The sequence below is a fragment of the Apteryx mantelli genome, chromosome 12 (genome assembly GCF_036417845.1).
Source record: "Apteryx mantelli isolate bAptMan1 chromosome 12, bAptMan1.hap1, whole genome shotgun sequence".
NCBI classification, from domain to species: Eukaryota; Metazoa; Chordata; class Aves; order Apterygiformes; family Apterygidae; genus Apteryx; species Apteryx mantelli.
Genome location: NC_089989.1, coordinates 21,312,252 through 21,334,505, shown reverse-complemented (window position 1 = coordinate 21,334,505; position 22,254 = coordinate 21,312,252). Strand labels below are relative to the sequence as shown.

Genomic DNA, 22,254 nt, shown 5'->3' with positions numbered 1-22,254 from the left:
TTGGTTGATGTTTCACAGATGTGTTATCATTGCTGGTACTCAGTGACACTTAGATATCTAAATAAGCACATACTGTCTTCTAACAGGTCAGACTCCACGCTTCAAAGAGAACAACTGAAGCTGTCAAGGGACGTAGCCTCCTCTCCCGTTACCTTAGTGTGGGCTGCTGTCCACAGTTATAGGAACCTGTAGCATGTATGAGATGCCTGTGACCCATTTTTATAGAATTGCATGCAGCAATGCTCCTCCTACACTGGGAATGCCTCGCTTTTGAGTATAAAGAGACTGTCCTTAATCCGTTTCCCCTTTGCTCCTCTTCAGGCAGAGCTGTGCCTTCTTTACTCAGTGCTTACGACAGCAGTAAGCTATCTAGCACTTCAAAAACTAAACCCAGCCAATCATTCTCCAAGTGGTGTTTTTAGCATTATTGTCTAAGCAAACACAGTATATGCGATTTTGTATATGCACTCATTCACTATCTGTTACCACACACCTCAGATAACTTCTTAGACTGTTGACTGATTTAAATTAGATTGATGGAGTTTAAATTACATTTGATGAAGGTGCAAAAGTCTCAAATGTGTAAAAAAGTCTGCACAGGTTTTATGAAATTAAGTGGCTAAAGAGAAAAAAGATCCCACTGCTACCTCCAGCAAGAGAAAGATAAATAACACAGCCTTTATTATGCTTCACAGAATCCACTATGCAGAGACACATTAGAAATCAGGCTTTGTTAGTTCTGCTGCTCTTGACATAGCTTGACCACATAAAGTTAGCTAAAGTTAATAGATACCTGCCTCTTACAGTGGATCTTTGCATTAATATTTGCATAAAGTACAGAACCTTAAACCAGCAGTGAGGCACACGTAACTAGATGTTAAGAAAGGGGGCTTCGTTAGTCTAACTCTGCCCCCTTGGAGGCAGAATAATATTATTTATTGCAGAGAGCAGGAAAAGGCAACTGCCGGGGGGTTATTTCTCCATCTACTGACTGCACACCACTGCCCTACTGTGAGATATTTCCCCCCACACTGCATATGCAGATATACTTCTAGACTGAAAAGCACATGTTGGGGCTGTGATGAATCCACACTCTGGTTCTTGAGATCAGATTGCCGTGGAGCAGCCCAGCTGATTATCTAACACAAGGTAACGCTGTTTTGTTTGGGGGATGCTTGTGGGCGCGCACGCACATGTCAGTGTGCAGGTGTCACCTCCACAATACTCCATTCCTCCAGCAAGTCCTTCCAAAATAACATACCTTCCTTTCCAACATCCTTTGGGTAGCAAGGTAAAAATCAGCATGGCCAAAAAATACGCACACCCCCTACCCTCTCAGACAGAAACAGTCTCTCGAGTCCCCATATATCTCTTCCTCTCTCCAAAAAACAAAACAAAACCAACCAAACAAAACACGCATCATAATTTAATGTCCGAAGAAGAAATATCCTCTTTGATACTCAGATGTATAATCAAATATTCATTTGCAAAACTGTGCCTAAGCTGCTCCCACACCTAGCTGTTACCGCTCCTCATACCTAAAATACACTAACTTGACCATGCAAACTCATCTCATCTGTTGCTATGTTTATTTCACATTATAACACAAGCCAAGTGTTACGAGGATTTTACAAGAGCTACCAGGACATACTAGGAGTAGTGGGGACAAATTCATTTATCTGTTTTCTCCACAAGAGCAGAAGGCTAATTAGAGAATCAAAGAATATGGCCTAACAACCACATCTGTCCCAGTTTCATCTCTGTTCCTTCTCCCTAGGCATTATAAACCCAGAGCGCCTTCCAGATACTACTTTTATGATTTGGCTGAAAGGTTGCCGACATCTCCATAAGCATCTTCCATAAACAAGGTAACAGATACTACTTAATTCACAGATGCACTGATATCTTCTTGAAGAACTATTCAGATAAATCAGAAGACAGTGGAAGCCTCAGTGAGTGCTTTACAAAGACAGCTGTCAGTTAGGTTTCTTTACCCCTCAGGTCAAAAAAAAAAAAAGTTACAAGGAGATAATAATTCCAATTAGCTTCTAAAGCTTTAGCTTTGTCCACACTGTGGATTCCGAGTTAATTTAATTTGTCCCCAGGTAGCTGATGCAGTTTTATTATTTTTCTTGCAGTCTCTTTTTTACTTTGATAACTTTTTCCCTTGGGGAATCCAGAGAGAGTTCTCTCTTTTTTTTGTTCTTGGAGGGTAAATAGTTTTGTCAGCTTCAGCTCATTCTTGGTTTAAGTCCCAGCAGTTTATTACATGCTAACGTGTTGCCAAATCAAAGTACAGCACTAGAGAAATCCTTCCTTCCCAGTCCTTGGAGTCTCAGACAGAGCAAAGGTGACAGCAGATAGGAAGACTCAGGTTAGAATGTTTTTACCATTCAAGTACTACTGCAAACTCCATCCCGGGACCAGTTTAGACCCTCATCTGCTATTTTATTAGGAAACTCCACAGACCACATGAAAATATAGCCAATTCTATTTAGTGCTGTCTGCCTAACAGCAGCCATCAGTATTGCGTGGCCCTAATAGGGTCACTGGATGTGGAAGCAAGTAGAGAGGACAGAGCTGACTGTGTGTCATTGATTTATTCAGCCTACTGCAAATAAGCAAGACAGCAAGCCTACCTCCCTCTGTCCTGGCGTCGTCGCTTTTTCTGTGAAGTCTTGAAGAGGAAGCGTCTCTCGATTTTAACAGAACAGCTGCAGATTTGGACAGGAATACAGGAGGGCAGGCGGTGGCTTTGCTCTGCTAGAGAATTCCTGTGGAGAAGTCTCTTCCTGTCAACGGAAAGCTGCAAACAGAAGAGGCATCACGATTGTCCAGTACATGCTGACGCGCAGGTTGTAGGAAAGGAGCTCAACTGTTTGAGGAGCAATGCTATGATCATACAAAGAGATGGGGACCCTTGGGTGCTTTAATTGCTTCAGATTGCTATTCAGCCTGACTGAGGGAAGTTTAACAGTCTGAACTGGCCGTCAGGGGTGTCGATCTGTCAGCACAACTCACCCAAGATTAGGATTATCACAGCAATCCACAGAAAGCTGCGGACTGCGCCAAGTAGCTCATGAGCAGTCCACCACATCAGTCTGCTGCAGAGATGGCCTACACAATAAGCCCAATTTGTCTGATTTACTGAATGTCTACAGTAGAGTTGATCTGAACATACGCAGCAACCATTTGCCTGGGACTCCTGAATTGCTTCTGCTGAGACCAAACTGCTAGATGTCTTCAAATTACTCCCAGACAAGTCTTCAGGCTGAGCAAAAAAAAAAAAAAAAAAGAAAAAGCCTGTGAGAATCTGCCTATAGGAATGCTTTCGCCAAGGTGAGAACTTCTCATTGCTTTCCCAGCCTGTGATGACTTTGCATCATTGCTAAAGTCATTAGACGGTCTCTGATAGGGAACAAGGATTTTCAAGCAAACAATAAAACTTACAAGCACATGTGCTACGTGCCGCCACTAGATCAGAAGGTAAGGCAAGACGATGTTGCCTGTGTAGGCAAATGAAAAGTTAGACCTGAATGGCCAGGAAGAATTAGACAAAAAGCAGAGCTCAGCACCTTCCACCTCAAGCAACAGTGTAGCGCTGCATTAAGAGGTGTGACATTACCTGCAACCAAGGCACAGAAGTACAGAAATAGGAAAATGAGTGACAAGTAAAGTGGTATCACCAAGTTCAGAAGTTCAATCTACTACAATTCATGTAAAAGATACTTATCACAAAAACAGCTGAAGTCAATTGTATTTCAACAATAGGTTTATTTTAAGAAACATAACATGACATTAAGTAAAAATGCAAAATTGTGCAATTATGGCAAAATGTTTAAAAATCCACACATTTGCCCTCATAGGACTACAGTACTTCTTACTAACATACCTGAGCACTGAATGTTGGATGCCATTTCTAAACAGCCTTACGAACAGGGAGCTCCTCGATTTCTTGTAGAACATACACACACTGCATGTTTGGTGCACCAAGATTGCTTTCAGTTATTTTAAGTTTTACTGATTGAATCAAGTGGAAATTACAAAATATTTCCTTCTAAAATAACTAGTAATTTTGGAAGAAAGACTTACACTGATGTAAATCCTTACAATGCTAAAAATTCATTTAATAAAGTGAAATAAATGAATGCAGGAAAAATACTAAGTGGGCAAAACGTACAGATCACTGTTTAAATATCATCAGTACCTTTGGTGCAAGGTTTTTTTTTTGTGTGTTTTTGTTTGTTTTTTGTTTTTTTTCTTTTTGTGCTGTGCAAGTTTACTTAAGTCTGACTCTAAAGCAAAACTTTACCAGGAATCTGACTTTCAGCAAAACATAAAAGCATTTAAGAATTGGCAAAAATGTCACAGCTACATTACTGTCTCAACAAACTCTTCATGCAAAAGATTCAGTATATTCTACTCCCACGGCAAGTTCCAGGATTTAGCTTTTAAACACATTACAGACTTGGATCATACCCTCGGTTTGAATGGTTAAACAGAATGCAGATCTTCGTACTTTAGTGCAGATAAACAAAATTAACAAACCTACTGCAGAATTAACCACAGCATATTGTACTTCTATACATCACATGACCAGTCAATTGCTAATTCAATTCTATTTCATAGTTTCAAGTAATATATTGAAATTTGTTCTACTAAATAAATATAGAAGATTGTCAAAAAGCAGCAAGAAGTCATGTAAATACTCAACCAAGCTTGGGAAAAAAAAAACCTAAAACAAAAAAGAAAAGTTACATAACACTTTGCAAAAAAAAAAAAAAAAGGTTTACACACAGATGCAACACTGTTAGGGAGGGTGCTTCAGAAAGCTTGCAGCTAGAGGCCTACAACAGCGCAAAGAGAGCTAGCCAAGGACTAAGGATAATTAAAAAAAAAAGAAATTAGTTGTACTTAGAAACCAACAAAAAACCCCACACTCTTATTCTTGGCTATGGATATATATAAAAAACATTATCCAGAAGAAAACTAAACAAAGAAACAACACACCTCAACACTGTTGTAAAATGCAGTCTTAGCAAGTGTTGTCAACTTCAACTTTACTTCTAAAAAAAACGCAAGCACTCGCATTTAAAAGAAGCGGTTTGGTGAATCTCTGGAAGATGAGGTATGTAATGCAAAGAGGCATTTTTTTTCCTTTTCGTTTCACAGTTTTTTTTGTTTGTTTTTGCCATTTTAACATTTTGTGCAAGAATTAAGAAATAGAACCAGGTGAGTATTCCTTTAAATAAGAAAGATACCATTTGGGAACAGTCAGACCATATAGTGAATGAACATTATCCAAATTCTCAGCCATGCCAGGGGGATAAACATCAACGAGCTAAATATTTGGCTTACTGAAATATCATTTGTTAAGCCAGATAATGGTAAGCACTTACAGGCAGTGATGGCCACTGCCGTTTCAAGTTAACTTTTTTACTTCAGTCAATTTGAGAAAAATATAGAAGGATAAGGTAACATACTTGTTGCTCTGGAAGAATTATCTCTATAACAAGTTAAACATGGCAAATTATAGCTGATAAGAGTTCTAGGATTAATCTTTTCCCTTTTCTATCCAGTTTTCATTACCGAAGTAGAGGCTAAATTTTGAACTTATTTACGTCTTAAAAATAAGCTAAATGTTTAATACATAGAGAAAAGTGTTGCAATATATTGGATCCTTATTCTATATTTGCATCTAAGCTTATTTAAGCCATGGACACTTACTGCCAATTTTGCTTTAATACACTGGACTATGAAGACAGCTCAGTAGTGCAAATTTTCACATTATAGATCAGAATGAAATAAAAGGTATTTGAGGGCTTGATTGCAGGGAGAGAAAATAGTCAAGTTAAGTTAAACCACACTTTTCAGAATTATGGAGCACATGCCAACACTGCACATAGCACTGTGCTCTAGTGGAGACCAAATGAACACTCCACAAACCAGTATCATTAAGGCCATATCCTGTCACCATTCTGTGCAAGAATCTACCACTGCAGTAAAAATGTTAAAAAAGACAATCTGATGACAGGACAGGGCCTGAAGACAGACAGACACTCCATGAAAAGTTACAGGCATAGGCTAGCCCATTTCAGACAAACAAGTATTAAAAATGTACTAGCACCATCAACTTTTGGGTTAAAGCCCTTTATGGGATGAAAGATGTTTTAAGCAGTGTAAAGAAAAAAAAAGCTTTTAAAGCACTACATCTAAGTGGCAGAAAATAGGTGTTGGGATTTATTTTTTTTTTTGTTTTTAAAATGTTTAATCTCAATTTCAACAAAAATCCATTCAGGAAGTGGTACGGTAATCTACACAGGCCTCCTTCTGCGATACTCCCTATTCCAATTCTGACTTGAGTATTTCTCCCAAACTGTAGTGCACAAACAATATTACCAACATCTTAGCAGACTTCAAAAACAGTACAAAAAGAGATCACTAAGAATCAGGATCTACCATTCCTCTATGTACTTTCAAACAATCTAAAATAAAAGACTTAGTGATATTGCCTCAAATTTTACCCGTATTAAAGAAAAAAAAAAAAAGTCACTTCAAAACAGCTTGGACGTCCTTAGCTATTAATGCTAGATTTTCTTTCCCTGTAGTGCATAGTTATCCTGGCTCCTCCACTTAATTTGTTCTTACCACAAAAACGTCGCTCGAGTATGACATGATTAAGTGTTTACCAGAAAAAAAATGCTGATAATTGCACTTTGTAACCTCCTTCTCATTTCCCAGGAAAATATCAGTAAATATGAAACTGAATCAGTAATTCCCTCCCAGACTGCAACCTTTAAAGAGCACCCATCCCCATATACAAAAAACTGTCTGTTTCAGCTTACAATAAATACTGACAGAATTTCTTTGTTTTCTTTTAAGACATGTTTTCTCTAGCATCATATTACCACTGAAATCACTAAGGCCTGTTACTGAGAAAAAAAAAAAAGTTAAATAACTTTCTGAAGACACTGCGGATACAATTTAGCAACAACACATTCAAAATGCCGGCCTAAATCCCAGAGCCTATCTGGAGTCTCATATACTTTTTGCCATTGGTCAGTAACCTCATCATACTGATAGAGCGAATTCTTCCTGCTGGTTCTGAAAACATGTTCTTCAACAGTGACTTGAGTAGCTCTGACAAACAGATGGAGTTTATTTTTGAGGAGTACAAGTTTTATATATGGATTAATGGATTGATCACATGGGAAGTCTTTTTTTCGAGTCCATTTATTTTGTTCAATGTCATAGGCCTCTATGGTAAACATACGTTGATGGTTTCCACAGGTTCCAGCTATGTAGTAGATGGAGTCATTGTACACAGTTGCCAAGCCTTGGATCCTAGGCACAGTCATTGGGGTCAAAAACCCCCAGTAATCTTTCTGAGGATCATAGCAGAGAAAAAATTCCCCTGAAAAGAGAAAGGAAAAAGAAAACATAACTTACGCTTCGTTTCTAGAAAATAAGTTCCGCAGCTACTGAACTTCCATGTATCTTTTCCCTACACACAGAGTCTTCCAACTTTTAAATGCCTTGATCCCATAACAAAACACCTACCATCATTATTCATCAAGTGCATAAAAATACTAATAGCATAGATAAAAGCTGCTTTGAGTTCATATCCAGGCTGAAGAAAAGGGAATTTGAAGGACATCAGGAATGTTTTATGTATTTTCCAGCTGTTCTTTACTACTTCTAAATCCTGCTTGAGAATCTGGGACAAAACCTGTCAAGACTCCAATCAAGTGTCTGAAGTATTTGTTTGGCTCATTGGTATCTTCACAAAATGTGTCATCTATAGACAGGGGAAAATTTTGGAATTAAGCGCTTGAAAGTTTTCAAATCTGAGCAAGTAACTGTCTTACACTACACACAGATTTTGAAACCATTTGTATCATGTGGCTGGATTAATCATTTAGGTTGATTAGGTTGAAAAGGATGCCACGTGAATCTTTGTGTGAAGCTACTGATTCATCATTACTTTTGTGATTAGATAATAAGGCACCTCTTCTATTGACTGCACAGAGTGATGTCTGCAGACTGTAGATAACAGAAGTTCAGTTCATTGAAAGCTCATACTCTGCAAACTTGGTAAAAAGGACACAGATAAAGACCACCTTGTCTTTTGTAAAGCCTGGGGAAAAAAGTCCTAACATTTGCCAGATATGAGCAGAGTTCAAATTAGGTATGATTTCACATGGCTATTTTAAGAATTTTAACCTGCAATGTAAACAAGCACCTCAAGTATAATAAAAAAATACAGAAATAATACAGCAAAATGGGTGGCATATAGCTTAAGAGACTAAGTCTTACAGATAACAGCACATCTTTTAACTATTCACTTTTGGTCCACAGTGTAATATCCTATGATTGATGCCTGCATTTCAGTTGGTATTTTAAGTCTCAAGTAAATTTGAAGTAGTCAATAAGGACTGACAAGCTTTCTCCAGGAAAACTGAAAGGTAACTTTTTATAAAGTACTTCAGTGCAACCCAATTAAGGTTTTACCACCAGACTCGGAGAGAAGTCACTTCTTTTCACAATGCAAATCATTATGATTTGCTGGTTAGCACAGTGCATCAGCTTCCTTATTTATGAAAGCATCAAGTTGTCTTTAAGACCATCCAGGCACAGAATTAAGTGTAGCTAGAATTTGTAAACAAGAAGTGTTCTTATTCTACAGTTCCTACCTGTTACAATACTTGTATTAAAAGAAAAAGAAAAAAACAAAAAAACACACACTCCACTTTTAGCAGTTCTAGGAAATGTTTAAGGATGAACAAGCATTTTACTAACTAAACTAAACGTTCCTCAGCATTCCTTTTTAAATGATATAAAGCAGACCTCTGACCCAATAGAAAACACAGATACAGAGAATTTGCTAGTATAGCAGAATTATCTAAAGCCACAACCAGCAAGAGTCAAACCTAATATAGAAACATTGAAAGAAGAAAATACCATCTCTAGAGATCATGTGGAAACCCACTAACCTTACTGAGTGGCAAAAGTGCCAAGCCAGGAAGTCAGGTTGACTTCTTCTGGTAAATAATAATGAATTTACAGTATACTCTATGCTGTTTCTGTCCTGTGGTCCCAGCTGTGTAGGGAAAGTGATCCAAAAAGGGCCTGGTATGGATCTAAGATCCTGACTTTTGCAAGTGTTTACACAGAGCTGGAACTCAGCAAACCAAAACCAAAAGAAAAAAAAAAGTCCAGAAAAACCCACATCTCTTTCCACCTCTTGGGACTCTTACTCCCCTGCAGATACCAGTCTCATCACTTAAGTGTAGCCTGCTATATTGCTTATGCATATGCACCCACAAAGATTACAAACGAAGGGAAGAATAAAGTTTCTGATCCATTCCCCTAATGATTCTTTTTAGAGTCCTGGAATATATAATTCCCAGGCTAAAACAACTGCAAATGTCTTTTCCATCACACCATTTTCATGGGCATGAATAGTGGGATCTTGCTAATATACCCTTGTCAGCATACTTATTTTAATCATTATGGATTATTCTGATGCAAATGTTTCTCTAATATGGAACTATCACTGTTGGTACTAAAACTGTGCCTAACCCACTCATTTAAGAATTAAGATTCAATGCACCAATAAACCTGGTCACTTATAGGAATAGAGGAAGGAAGGACAGTACTGTAATTATTGACCCAAGAAACTGAGCTAACTAGAAAGAGATAAACCAGCTCTCTTGGCTACCTAGATTGCTTCTAAAAGCAGGGGGAAAAGAGAAGACCCACAGCGGTTAACTGATTTTTACAAGGCATCAGAGACAGACGGCAGGAATTTTCACAGATTTAGCTAAATACAAATGCAAAGTGCTTTTTCATAGGACAAAAATTTTTCCCTCGACATTAGTGCATTTCACCTTAGATAAGGAAGATTAGTAAGGAATTTCCACTCTAATATTTAATACTAAATTGTTATCTTACAGGAACACCAGAACTGCAATTTATGCAATAACTCAAGACTACAACTTAGTGACACATTCCCAGGGCACTTTGCCCACTGCCCTCACCAGTTTTCCTCCCACTTCATTGTCCCATAGCACTCTTCAGATCTCCAGGAAAAGTGGGTTTTCTAAGGTGCACAGGCAGTTGGCTTAAGCAATCCCCACTTCCAATAAAACACCAAACAGACAGTCAAACCACCTTACCCTGTAAAACATAGATGTTATCCTTATATTCCACAGCACTGTGAAACTCCATTGCTACCGGCATTGGACACACAGCTGTCCAACAGTTCTCTCGGCTGTCATAACACTCCACAGACTTGAGGGAGTTTCGCCCATCTCCTTCATAAACACGACCACCTATTGCATACAGTTTACCACAGCAATGAACCAGTTTGCAGCCTATTCTGGCTCGCAGCAAAGGAGCTTTTGGAATCCACCTATTGCTAGAGTGATCGTACATCCAAAAATCACTCTCTGCTCTGTGGTCAATGGAGACCTCACTGCTGCTTGGCCTGTAACCACCCGCAATGTAAATATCATTATCAGGAGATACAAGAATTCCAACCTCCCTCAAGTCATTTGGTGGCTTGCATAGTTTAAACACTCTCCCTGTGACCGAATCTAAACAAGGCACTGTTTGCTTCTTTCCTGAGTGTTTGTGGGCAGCATCAAAGCATATGATCATTTCAGAAGCAGTCATTCCAAGCCGTTGTGTATAGCCATTGGCACTACGTTGTCCCTTTTGTACACAGCTTTTGGCCATAGCCTGTGCAAACATGGGAGGGATTTTCTCTAAAAATGTCTCTTCCAACAGAGGCATACGGATGCATTTGGCAAATATTTCCGGAAGGTGCACTTCTCTCTTATTTTGTTCGTGCTCAAACCACCTTATAATGCTGTCATAAACATGCTCTTCTTTGTCTACATTTAAATCATCACTGTTGAGTATACTTATGAGTTGGTCTTTTCTCAACTGAAGAAACTCTTGCTCTTTGGTGACACTCAGAAACTTTTTACGAATGTAGTCTTGTGATCTTTCTTTGAGCTCCTGATGACCATAGTGATCAGCAAAGATAAACACCCCAATGGAGTTCTGTGGGTCCAAATGACTGATCATATATTTAGCACACTGGTCTTGTATGGAAGGGATCTGGAAGATACTAGCTGCAGTGAACAAAGCTTGAACGTTGGCCTCCGTCAGCATTACCCTGGAGGTATATGCATAGTTCAATACTAAATGCATTGACTCTGCTTCAACACCAACTATACGAACTTCTTTCTGGGTACTCTCCGTAAGGCCGCTAGTGAACATAGATCTGCAAAAGAAGAAATATTTGGCAGTTTATTTTTAATCACCTTCTAACTATAGGTAAAAGAAATCAAACTATGTTGTACAGCTAATCCCAATGTTCCTGCCCTTACACCAGCACAAACACAATTATCACTGATGGTACAATGTCCTGCTTGGGTACCAAAATTTAAAATCAGTTCTAGACTTTCTGAAACAAAAAAAGGTCAAACTGGAATTTTTTACTTAAGCATCTCATTAACTGCACATTAAAATTCACTCAGGTTTAAGCAAAACCCTTCACATAGCCTCCATGCTCAACATCCAATGTTATTTCTTATGTATAGTCTAGTATGCTAGAATATATAACTTTAAAAGGAAACAAATAGTTGAATTATGCTGTTACTGTATGCAGGATTCCCTCAATACTGGAGGAATTTTTGTTTTTTAAAGTACATGAGATTTTGGCCAGAGAAACACTCTTTTGAAACAAACAGATACTGATAATTCATTGGCATTAAAAGAATAAAAATATTTATTTACTAAGTCCACTATATGGTCATTGACAGTTACATGGAATATTGGTAGAGATGTGGACTATATATTCATTATACACTCATTAGTGGATGCATATACATTCATTATACCTGAAATAAGGACTGATTGCAGCAAGAACATTCCTATGACAGGAGAATGTTTTCCCATGATCCACTTCCACTACAATATCTGTCAGCTGTCCTTCATCATACATGGTTTTAAGCTGTTGAAGAATACTGCAAGCATGGAAGGGGTCCATCCCACTGCTGACTGTGTTTGAAGAAGGAATTCCGTTCAGTGTTTGTGAAAACTTACTTGGTTCTATAAAGTAAAATGGAAACAGCTTTATTGTATACACACACAGACAGAAAGAGGGCATGCAATAACAAGAATTAGCACAGGCTAATATTCCTTACTTCTCCAGTGCCATCATCCGTCAACAGCAAGTCTAAAACTTTCAGTGATGGCTAAAGACAAAGATACCTCAGATTTTTCCCCTTTCCTGATCTACTATGCAAATTAATCTATACAATTATACCTATTAATTTTAAGAAAGAACATTTAAGTAATTATTTCATATCTATTACACATCACTTAGGAAAAAAAGCAAGTATTACAGTGCTCATTGTCTTGTAAAATGGGAAGAATAAAGCATGTAGAAGAAAAAAATAAGCCCTCAACCTAGATCGCCATAATGCATAATGTATGTATATACTTAACTTTACGCTGAAACAGGAACTGGCTACTAACTTGCACAAACTACTGGCAATAGTACAGTCATAAAGAAACAGCCCTTGTATTCTACAAGAAGCATGCAGGGCAGCAAATCCATTAGATAAATTCACATAAATTTCTATACATGATTACACATTTTTCTTCACAAATAAAATGCTATTACAAACTAAAATTACTCAGGTGTGAAGGAACTTGCATATCATTGTGAAAACAAATGAAGTGAAGCATATGCTTCTAAATAACACACGATATGCTTAATGAAGTAAATCCCAAAGTGAAAATTGAGCAATATCTCAAGCACAAAAATCTGTTTCGTAATAGTAACAAGACTTTTGCGCAACAACAACAAAGGAGACCTCAAAAGAAAAACATTAGGTGGTAAGAGCTGCAAATCAGGTAATGCTGCTGACTGCAACAGAGAATGCCTCCAACACATTTAGGGCTAAACAAAGGGGAAGAAAGGACAGTGAACAACAAGGATGATGAATAGGAGATTTAAATCCTAACCCGTGGTGATATACAGCTTCTACAATTTCTCTTACTCAGAATTTAGACACAACTTTGAGCACAGTCCCAATTAAATCAGTAGAGATCTGCCAATGGGCACACATTTCTTACGGCAGGTGTGGGGCCAAATACTGACGTCTCTTCAAACTACTGTTAGGAAAAGTCTTGAAAACACCTTCCCCAAATACTTTTAAACATGGCATTTACTATTGTAAGATCTACGAAGGGGGAGCTTTATCACAGTAACCGAGCTCCAACATTCAAAATTAACAAATCAGGGTAGTGCAGGGTAGAATCTGCACTTGCACATTTTTGGAAACAATGTTAAACACTACTGAGCAAATTCCAAGAGAATAATACTTTGCTAGATCAGTTCCAACAATTCCTAGCAAAGTTTTGACATACAAGAAAACTCTTATGCATCCACTACTGCATTAGAGTTTCATTTACTTTCTACCACTGAAAAGCTTCAGAATAGTTCTTCTCCAACCCTGCCAGTTACTCAGCCAGTACATGCAATCAAGGCAGTTTCCAGTGCTGGTGGAACTGGCTAGGAATTGATACTCATTCCCATGTCCCACTATTTCTGCCCAAGCCATGGCACTACTCATCTTACAGTTTTTCACCCTGTGAAACCTTCCCAGTCACTTTCATCACCTTTCTTTTTTCCCCCCTACGTGCATCTTTTTTATCTATTAATATTCCTCACCATTCACACCTCAAAACTTTTGCTTTGTTCCTCCCAGATATCCCCCCCCTCGCCAAAATACTCGCCACATTCAACTCTCAAAAACCCCTCCCTTCTTCCTCTACTCTCCACAAACCCATCCTCACAGAAGCCTTTCATCAGAGACAACCCAGCCCTCCCTCTCTGCTCAGCTGCTCTCAAACTTATACGGTGTGGGGGTATCCCCTATAGACAACCCTTCTTTCGCAAACTCCCCACCACAAGCAAACGCCCACGCACACCTCCCCGCGCCGGGTACCTCCCTAGACAGCCCTCTGCCCCTATCCAGGCCCTCACCCAGGCTTCCTCCTACCTCCTGTCACCAGCCTCAGCCCCAGCCCCCACAGACACCTCCCAAATAACCCTCCTAGGTATCACCTTCCCCATCCGGCACTGACACCCCACAGCGCAGGCGCCTCACCCAAGCACCCCTGCCCCGCAGGAACGCCTAGGACACCCCCAGCGCTTCCCATCACAGCAGCCCCCTGAGCACCCTTCCGTCATGCTCCCCACAGACACCCCCCATGGGGCACTCTCCCCACAAAGCCCCTCAACACAGAGGCCCCCAGCACCTCTCCCCATGCCCCTCCCCCACAGACACCCCACAGCACAGGGGCCCCCAGCACCCTCCCCATGGGCCCTCACAGACACCCCACAGCACAGGGGCCCCCAGCACCCCTCCCCATGGGCCCCACAGACACCTCTCAGGACAGGGGCCCCCAGCACCCCTCCCCATGCCCCCCCCAGCACAGGGGCCCCAAGCACCCCTCCCCATGGGCCCCACAGACACCTCTCAGCACAGGGGCCCACAGCACCCCTCCCCATGCCCCCCCCAGCACAGGGGCCCCCAGCACCCCTCCCCATGGGCCCCACAGACACCCCACAGCACAGGGGCCCCCAGCACCCCTCCCCATGGTCCCCCCCGACACCTCTCAGGACAGGGGCCCCCAGCACCCCTCCCCATGCCACCCACCCCAGCACAGGGGCCCCCAGCACCCCTCCCCATGGCCCCCCCGACACCTCTCAGCACAGGGGCCCACAGCACCCCTCCCCATGCCCCCCCCAGCACAGAGGCCCCCAGCACCCCTCCGACACCCCTCAGCACGGACCCCTCCACAGCCGCCCCACCCCCACAGGCCGCTCCCCACCCCCCTCAGCGCGGCCACCCCTCCCCCTCCCCCCGCTTCGCCCAGGCGGCCCGGCCGCACTGACCTCCTAACGCTGCCATTCTCGGGGCCCCAGCTCCGGCAGCGGGAGAGGGGGGCGACCCGAAAGGAAATGTCACCGGGGCTGCTTCCCCTGCCCCGCTTCCTCCCCGCGGCCCGCTACTACCGCGGAAGCCAACCCCGCTCCTCACACGGCCCAACCTGCGGCGCGCTGAGTGGCCGCCGCCCCCGCCGCCTGCCGGGAAATGTAGTGCCGGAGCCCGGCGGCGGGCCGCCCCCGGCCGCGGCGCATGCTGGGAGCTGTAGTTTCGCGGCCGGGCGGGGTACCTGGGAGTTGTAGTTTCCAAGATGGGGCTGGGGGGGGGGACAGGCCCGGCCCGTCGCTTAGCAACGGCGGGGCTGGAGGGGGGAAGGCGCTCGGCCGAGCGGCCATTTTGGGGCCCTGCGGCCTCCACCCTCAGGCGGGGGCATGAGGGCGGCCCTCAGCGCCTTGCTGTGGCCCTGCTGTTGGCCACCACGGACTCAGAGCGTTCCCCTCCCTGGGGGCACCCAGCAGAAATGGCCCCTCCATGCACATAAATCCCCCCCCATTCCTACCTCATCAGCTTTACAGGCCTTGTGCTGCCTCCTGCGGCAAAAACCCCGGGGTCTGCAAAGGGCAGAGGTGTCGCCCCAGTGGGCGCCTGCCACGGCCTGCACTGGAAAACCAGCAGGGAGAAGGGAAACAGCGAGAGAAAATACTCGCAGCCCTTGTGGCACCGCGAGGACGTGGTCGGGGCACGGCGGTGTTTGGCTGCTAGATCCAGGACTTGGCTGGGCTGCGCTGCCCTTTCGTCAAAAACGTATAAGCAGCTACGCGGGCTGCAAGCTCGTCGCGCCAGGAGCGGTCGGTTTTTTCTGTATTTGCACCCCACGCAGCAGCATGCTGCTGCCGGCCAGATTAGCAGTGCCAGTGCCACCTAATGAACGCGGCAGCTGAACGCCTCCAGCAGACAAGCAACCGTTTTGCTGCTGCTGACCTTTAATACCGCAAAGCATGTTTCTCTCTCCGTATAGAGATCAAGCGGCTGATAGTTACCAGCTTTTTCAGCTCTCCGCAGGGCCTAGCCACTGGTTTCATTCTTGATAACTGAGTCGTTATCAGAAGTTTGCTGTGGAAGGGTGTTTTTTTTTTTTTTCATTTCCTTTGTGAAATGCAGTTAATGAAAGACGAATTACCAAATACTGGAAGCATTCAGAAGTTCTGTGTATTTTTCTGTTTTTATTAAAATAGATGTAATACGTCTTTGCAGCTGAATAGTTGTGAGAAGTTTGGTTTGTAAAAAAGAATAATGCAAGCAAATCAAAATTCATTTGAAGAAGATCTTAAAGATACATTTCCCTTTAACTCTCAGAAATAATGTACCATAGGTACATTACCAACAGTCTAAATAAGAAGAATTTAAAAGCAAGAATAGTACTGCTCCGTGACTGCTTCTTATGTGGTTTTGCTTTCACTTGCAAGGAATAGCTTTTCCCCAGTTTAGCAATTATCAGTGTTGTCCAGGCTGCTGTCGATAATAATACTATACAACACGAGGATGATAGAGACTATGATGAAAGAGGTGTAAAAGAAAATAGAACTTCACGTCTGCAAATCGATTCTGCAGTTTTCCAATCTCCCCCTTCAGCACTGGCCTGGGTTGTGAAATCGACCCTTGAAATATAAAGCGAAGGGAAGGGAGAATACCTCCACTCTTACCTTTTAGTAAACGACATCGCCTGATGCAATTCATTTCCTTTGGTGTGGACACTTAGGTTGGGCTGGATTAGTGTGCAAAATGCAGGAGCAAAATAGAGAATTTTTTTTTTAATATAGATACTGCATTGAACTGGTACTTTAGGGTGAAAAGGATTTCTTGAGGTAGTTTACCTTTGTAAGGTTTTCGGTGAAGCAATAAATTGCCATACAGGTTCAAATATTCTTTAAGAGGTATTGATAGCAGCTCCTTTTCTTAGTTAGAAGTCTTTCTCAAGTGTCTGATACCTCATCACTCACTTCCCTTTCTGGAAACCTCATTAGCGCTCCTTAGCATTAAAAAGATTTAGCACAATATAACACTCCCATGGAAATCCAGGGACCAGGGTTCTTCACCCAGGTCTGCATATGATTTGCTGGGTCTCTCAGCTGTAAAATGAGACACGTTGCCTGAGCAAATTATGTCACGTAGTATGTAAAAGCCAGGTATTATAAATTGCATTTGCATTGCATACAAACATTAGGACCAATACTTTCAGAAATTACAAGATGCTTAGTGAGTTCCAGCTCCCTTTTTTTTCTGCTGCATCCCTTTCTGCCTCTCTTTGTCTGTGTTTTGCCTGGGAATTAATGCAGGCCCAGGACTTGAGCACAGAACTAGGAGTCAGAAAATTGGGTTCTTGGCTTATTGTTAACACTGATTTACTGCATGCTGTTGATCAAATAATTTGATTTCATGGGTTTTGGCTTCCCAGGAGACAATGAGGAGCTGTGAAGTCCTTTGAAATATATTGATGTAAATTCCTTTATCAATATTATAATTTCATGTAGAGGTGTTTTTTTTTAAAAAAAAAATCTTCTGGCCAGCAATCCATTGTAACTGATGATACTATTTGAGATTTTGCAAGAATCCAATACCCAGGACATTTCCTGGGTATTGAGGGACTGGGATGCTCTAATTAAGGCTTTAATTTCACACCTAATTTCTCATTCCTGCAGATACAGCTTGCAAACAGACAGCTGAAAATACTTGGAGGAGAAAGTGTTGTTTTCCATTTGATATTCAGAGATTCAGAAATAATGATGAAATAATGTCGGCTGAGAAGGAACTCAGAGTCTTATGAGTGATTACAAACATTGCCCTCCTGATGAAGTCAGAATGGGCACTGTTTTACTGGGATCCTTGCCTTCAGGATAAAGAATGTCTTTGTCAAGAAACCAAACAAGAAGAGAGGGCAAGGAAAAAGTTTTAGGAGAAAATGAACAAAATATACATTTCCTCAGATATCTGAGAACTTAGAAGATGCCACCAAAGAGTTTATTTGCAGATACAATTCAGTTATTGAAAATGTTTCCATTCTTTGTTACACGTATAGAACACATTATTTAGGAAGTTTTGGTTCATCTACCTTCAATACAGGGACCGGGAACACATTAGATCTTTAGCAAATTCTTAGTTTGGGTCACCTGATGAGGAACTGGCCAGACTAACCCCCATGCTCCTGCTGCACGAGAGATAATGCACGGAGCACTTCTGGGGATCCTGCTCATGTTTTCTCCTGTGAGCAAAATGAGGATAATAAATACTACTGAACCAAAATTTTAAAAGAAGTATCAATAGGGTTTGGGGTCAAACAAGTTTAAAATGGAACAATTTTTAACCCAGATGAATATTTCCACCTTTATTTTGTATAAAATGCTTAGTTCAAAATTTCAGAAAGAGGTCATTGCCTCCTCCTTGCACTTTTTTCTTGGTCACCCCCTGTATGATAATTTGTCACTGAGAAATGGAGGGCATAGAGAGAGGAATAATCGGTCTCCACCCTTCATCTTCCCCTGCTCCCCCACCCACATACCACACAGTCAAAAAAAGAAAAAAAAAAGAAAGAAAAAAAAGAAAAAAAAGGTGTGGAGAAGCTTGAAAGGGCTTTTTAGGTTTTCATGGCAACATTTTGAGCTGTTACTTTTTTCATGAAACTCTCCAATTAAAAAAATAGCCAATTTCCAGCAAAATCATTCAACTCTAAATATAATACTAGTAAAAATGAATAATATTATTTGCTATCTCCAAAGATGTGTCAATTAGTAATGTTGACAATTGTTCTGTTATTTGTATGTGTTAAATCAAGTCGTACTGTGAATCTGTGAGAAGTAATACAGTTGATACTACTGCACTCTGTAGAACCCTCATTTTAATTAGAAAAATCTTCATATTCACTGTGGAACAATCTAACCTTGGAAAACAATCTTTTACCAGTTTGTCTTTAATGCATAAAACACTGCTCATTTTCTGCAATTCTGTCACCAAGGGGCACATTAATTTAGTTGCACAATAATTTAATACATCAATACATTGATTGAAGTAGAGAGTTTTTTATTTAGTGGTTCCAAGAAATAACACATTTCTTACAGAATCTTTAAAAAGACACTTCTTGTTGCAGTTTAAGTAGGGGGAATTGCAGATCATGAGGGGACGCTGCCCTTCAAAGCCGATTGATCTTAGCACACTGAGCACAGTGGGCTCTACATCAGAAGAGAGCAAGGACTGGCAGGGGGCAATTAATGGGGCAGATATTGGAGTGCCTTTTCTGATTACCCCATACTGTACAGTGGATTTGGCCTTGCTGAGACAGGCTGGTAGAAACAAGAACCCTGATGAGATATGGCTCTGCTAATGTCAAGAAGTGCCACTTCCTAGCAGCGGGAGCAACTTTATTGAAACCATCTGTTGTTTTGGAACACATGCGCACACGCACACACACACATGCACACTTCCTCCTCCCAAAGTGTTTAACCTTTCTTTTAAGGCTGGCTGAAATCACACAGCTAATCCCTCCTTAATCTCAAAATGACAGGCCCTACTGTTTTCAGCAAGTCCCAGCAGCTACCGAAAATCAGAGTGACTGGTGGTGTTTAGGTGATGTGACAGTGATGTATTCTGGAGCAGTCGCTTTAGAACAAAACACCCATTCATCCACTGTCATCACAAAGTTTTGCAAGACCAGTCTGCAATTACTAGCAGCCTGACAGAGCAGGCTTGGGTACCTGTGTATAGATGGGGAAAATATACTCCGATGGATCTGTTCTACCCAGGGAACAGAAAGAAAGAGATTCAGTGAGCCTGGTCCCAGTGAAACCTAATTTTTCAGCAGATATAACCCACCAGTGATCCCAAAGGAAACAGCCCTGTTTGGGGCACAGTAGACTCAGAATCTCAGTGCTGTTCCAGTTTGTCAAGTCTTTAATTGCATTTTTATGCCCCTCTCTCCGTAATGTGCCGGGACCCTTAAGCTTCTCATGGCTGTGTTGTATAGAGGCTTGCATCTGGGCCCCAGCTGCCAATAAAGTGTGGCAGTACCAGAGCGTTCACTGAGACTGAATTAACTCTAGCATCCTTGCAGATAAAGTATTTCTGTCAGGATAGACTGAAAAGCAGATCTGTGCACGTTCAATTTCTTATTCCTAGAAGATGTGATGAAAAACATCAATTAAAAACCACCAGCCATTTGGAACAAACACTGCACATCAAATCTGGGCGCTTTGAAATCCCTCTTGCCAGTGGACATGACCCACATCACTCAGGCTTCTCAGCCACTCATAAAACAAACCAGACAGAAAGGGGAAATATGTCCCTTCCACAGCAGGAAAAAAAAAAAAAAAAAAATAAAAAAAAAGGGAAGAAGGAGCATCACTGTTCTTGCCTTCGGTATTAACAGAACCAGACTTCAGGCAGTAATTTTATGTCATCTCCAATCCCTTCTGGCCACCCCTTCTCTGCCTGTACAAGACACAGGTCCAAGAGGCCATTGCAATGGTGGAAGAGGTGACAACAGAGAGGAGGGATAACTTCTTGTTGTACCTTTTCTCCTCCATCATTTTTGCGCCTACCTTTGCTAAAGCTCTCTAGCTTGCATGGGAAGAACCACATGGACCTTCAGGGAAATAGGTCACTGATGTCCAATGACAATCAAGAGCTGGATCTTTAATGCATGAATTCAGGGCTGTAGGAATATAAACTGATCTGACCACTAGTCAGAACGCGATTTAACCACAGGAAAGGTGCAGATGCTCCCCAGAGAGCACAAAGGATCAGAAAGAGGACAAAGCAAAAATTAAACTGCCCCTTCTGCTTGGAAGAAGCAGAGAGGGTTAAGAGCTGATTTGCTTTCCTCCTGGACTGGAGGAGCTGGTATAGTTGCAACCACATTTGTTTGTTTTTAGAGAAGCCTACAGTAAGCTTGAATCACTCAGAGCCGTCATATATCCCTGGGCCGTTCTGAAGTCATCACTCAAAGCTGCTGTGTTTTCTTTCTTTCTCTCCCTTTAATAAATTTTGCTTTTAAAAGAACTTCAATATGGAAAAGATAATCCCTGAGTCACAACAGAAGAAATGTATCTCTCCCCTTCATACTTCTAGGCTGAAGGACATTGGTAGCTTAAAACACTGGTGTTATTTTAATTACTTAGAAGGCCTATTGCATTAAAAAAAAAATCAGAATCCCTCAGACATTTTACTTTTAATGGCTATTTTTGAATCAACACTATCTAACAAAAAGATGGGATAGTTTGGTGTTAGACTCAATCGTTGAACATGGGAAGGCAACAACACCATGAAAAATCTTAACATCCTGGAAAGGGTAATGAGTAGTGCAAGTATTTTTATACGTGCTCTGGTATTTACTTTTTGTATACAGCAAAGCCCTGTGTGTCAGCTTTCATAAGGAAATCAGTTTATATGTGGTATTAGGTTTTCTAAATAACATGCTGTGATACAGATGTCTTATTACCTATTAAAGTATGTTACTTGGCCCATCCAAATTCAACTATGTAATTTATATTCTATGGATTAAATTTGGAATATTTGACTGTTTCTGAGAACTTCAGTTTACATATTTCTTGGCACTGGTAATTTTTATTTTTTACTTGTGGCTCCAGATCCTTTTCTCACTTTTTAGTCAATAGTTTTATTCTTGAATGGAGGGAGACTAATATGAGGCCCAGGGAGTACATGTAAAGTCTGTTACTGACGGTAAAAAGATATTTAATGATTATGAACTAAAAAGAATGAAATGTTATTTCCTCTCTGAAATCTCTGTGCAACAGAATAAATCTGACAACTGGAAAATCAGACAATGGGTGGATTCCTAGAAGTTATTTGCAAATACTCAGTAGGAGAATATAAAAGAAAGATGACTCATTCTGGAATCTGAAATTGTCACACAGAGCAGGTTGTGTTTCCCCTCCCTGAGATGTTGTCATACAGGTTTTGCTCACTGCAACATTCTTTTTTTTTTTGCATCAAGTAAGACTATGGCTAACTGCGGTTGGAGCGCAATTGCGACACAAGGTGCTCACACCTCACCCAGCTTTGACCTGGCCCAAGGAGATGCTAGCAGCAGTCAAGCTGCAGTGATGCCAGCTGTAGTAGAGCCTAGCCACCCAGTCGGGATCCAAAAGCTCTGGGGATCAGGCTGCTCTTGGGTCCTTGGGCTAGCCAGATTTAATCCAGCCGGACTATCCCCAAACATCCTGCAATTGCATCTCAATCAGTGGAGGAGCCCTCTCAAATTGAATTCTTT

The 22,254-nt window shown here is 41.4% G+C and overlaps 1 protein-coding gene across 3 annotated transcripts; it reads right to left on the bottom strand.

The window, feature by feature from the left end:
• Positions 1–3,754: 3,754 nt before the first annotated feature.
• Positions 3,755–15,125, bottom strand: KBTBD8 (kelch repeat and BTB domain containing 8). Of its 3 annotated transcripts, none has more exons than XM_067303451.1 (4): positions 14,984–15,125; positions 11,913–12,123; positions 10,179–11,293; positions 3,755–7,414 (listed from the first exon to the last, which is right to left on the bottom strand). In XM_067303451.1, exons 1-4 carry the CDS (start codon positions 14,997–14,999, stop codon positions 6,951–6,953), a joined length of 1,806 nt encoding a protein of 601 aa, XP_067159552.1. In that variant the 5' UTR covers positions 15,000–15,125; the 3' UTR covers positions 3,755–6,950. The 3 variants fall into 3 exon arrangements, with proteins under 3 accessions (XP_067159552.1, XP_013810360.2, XP_013810359.2); XM_013954906.2 differs by lacking the exon at positions 14,984–15,125 and adding an exon at positions 12,219–12,309 and having other exon boundaries at positions 11,913–12,072; XM_013954905.2 differs by lacking the exon at positions 14,984–15,125 and having other exon boundaries at positions 11,913–12,315.
• Between the last annotated feature and the right edge of the window lie 7,129 nt (positions 15,126–22,254).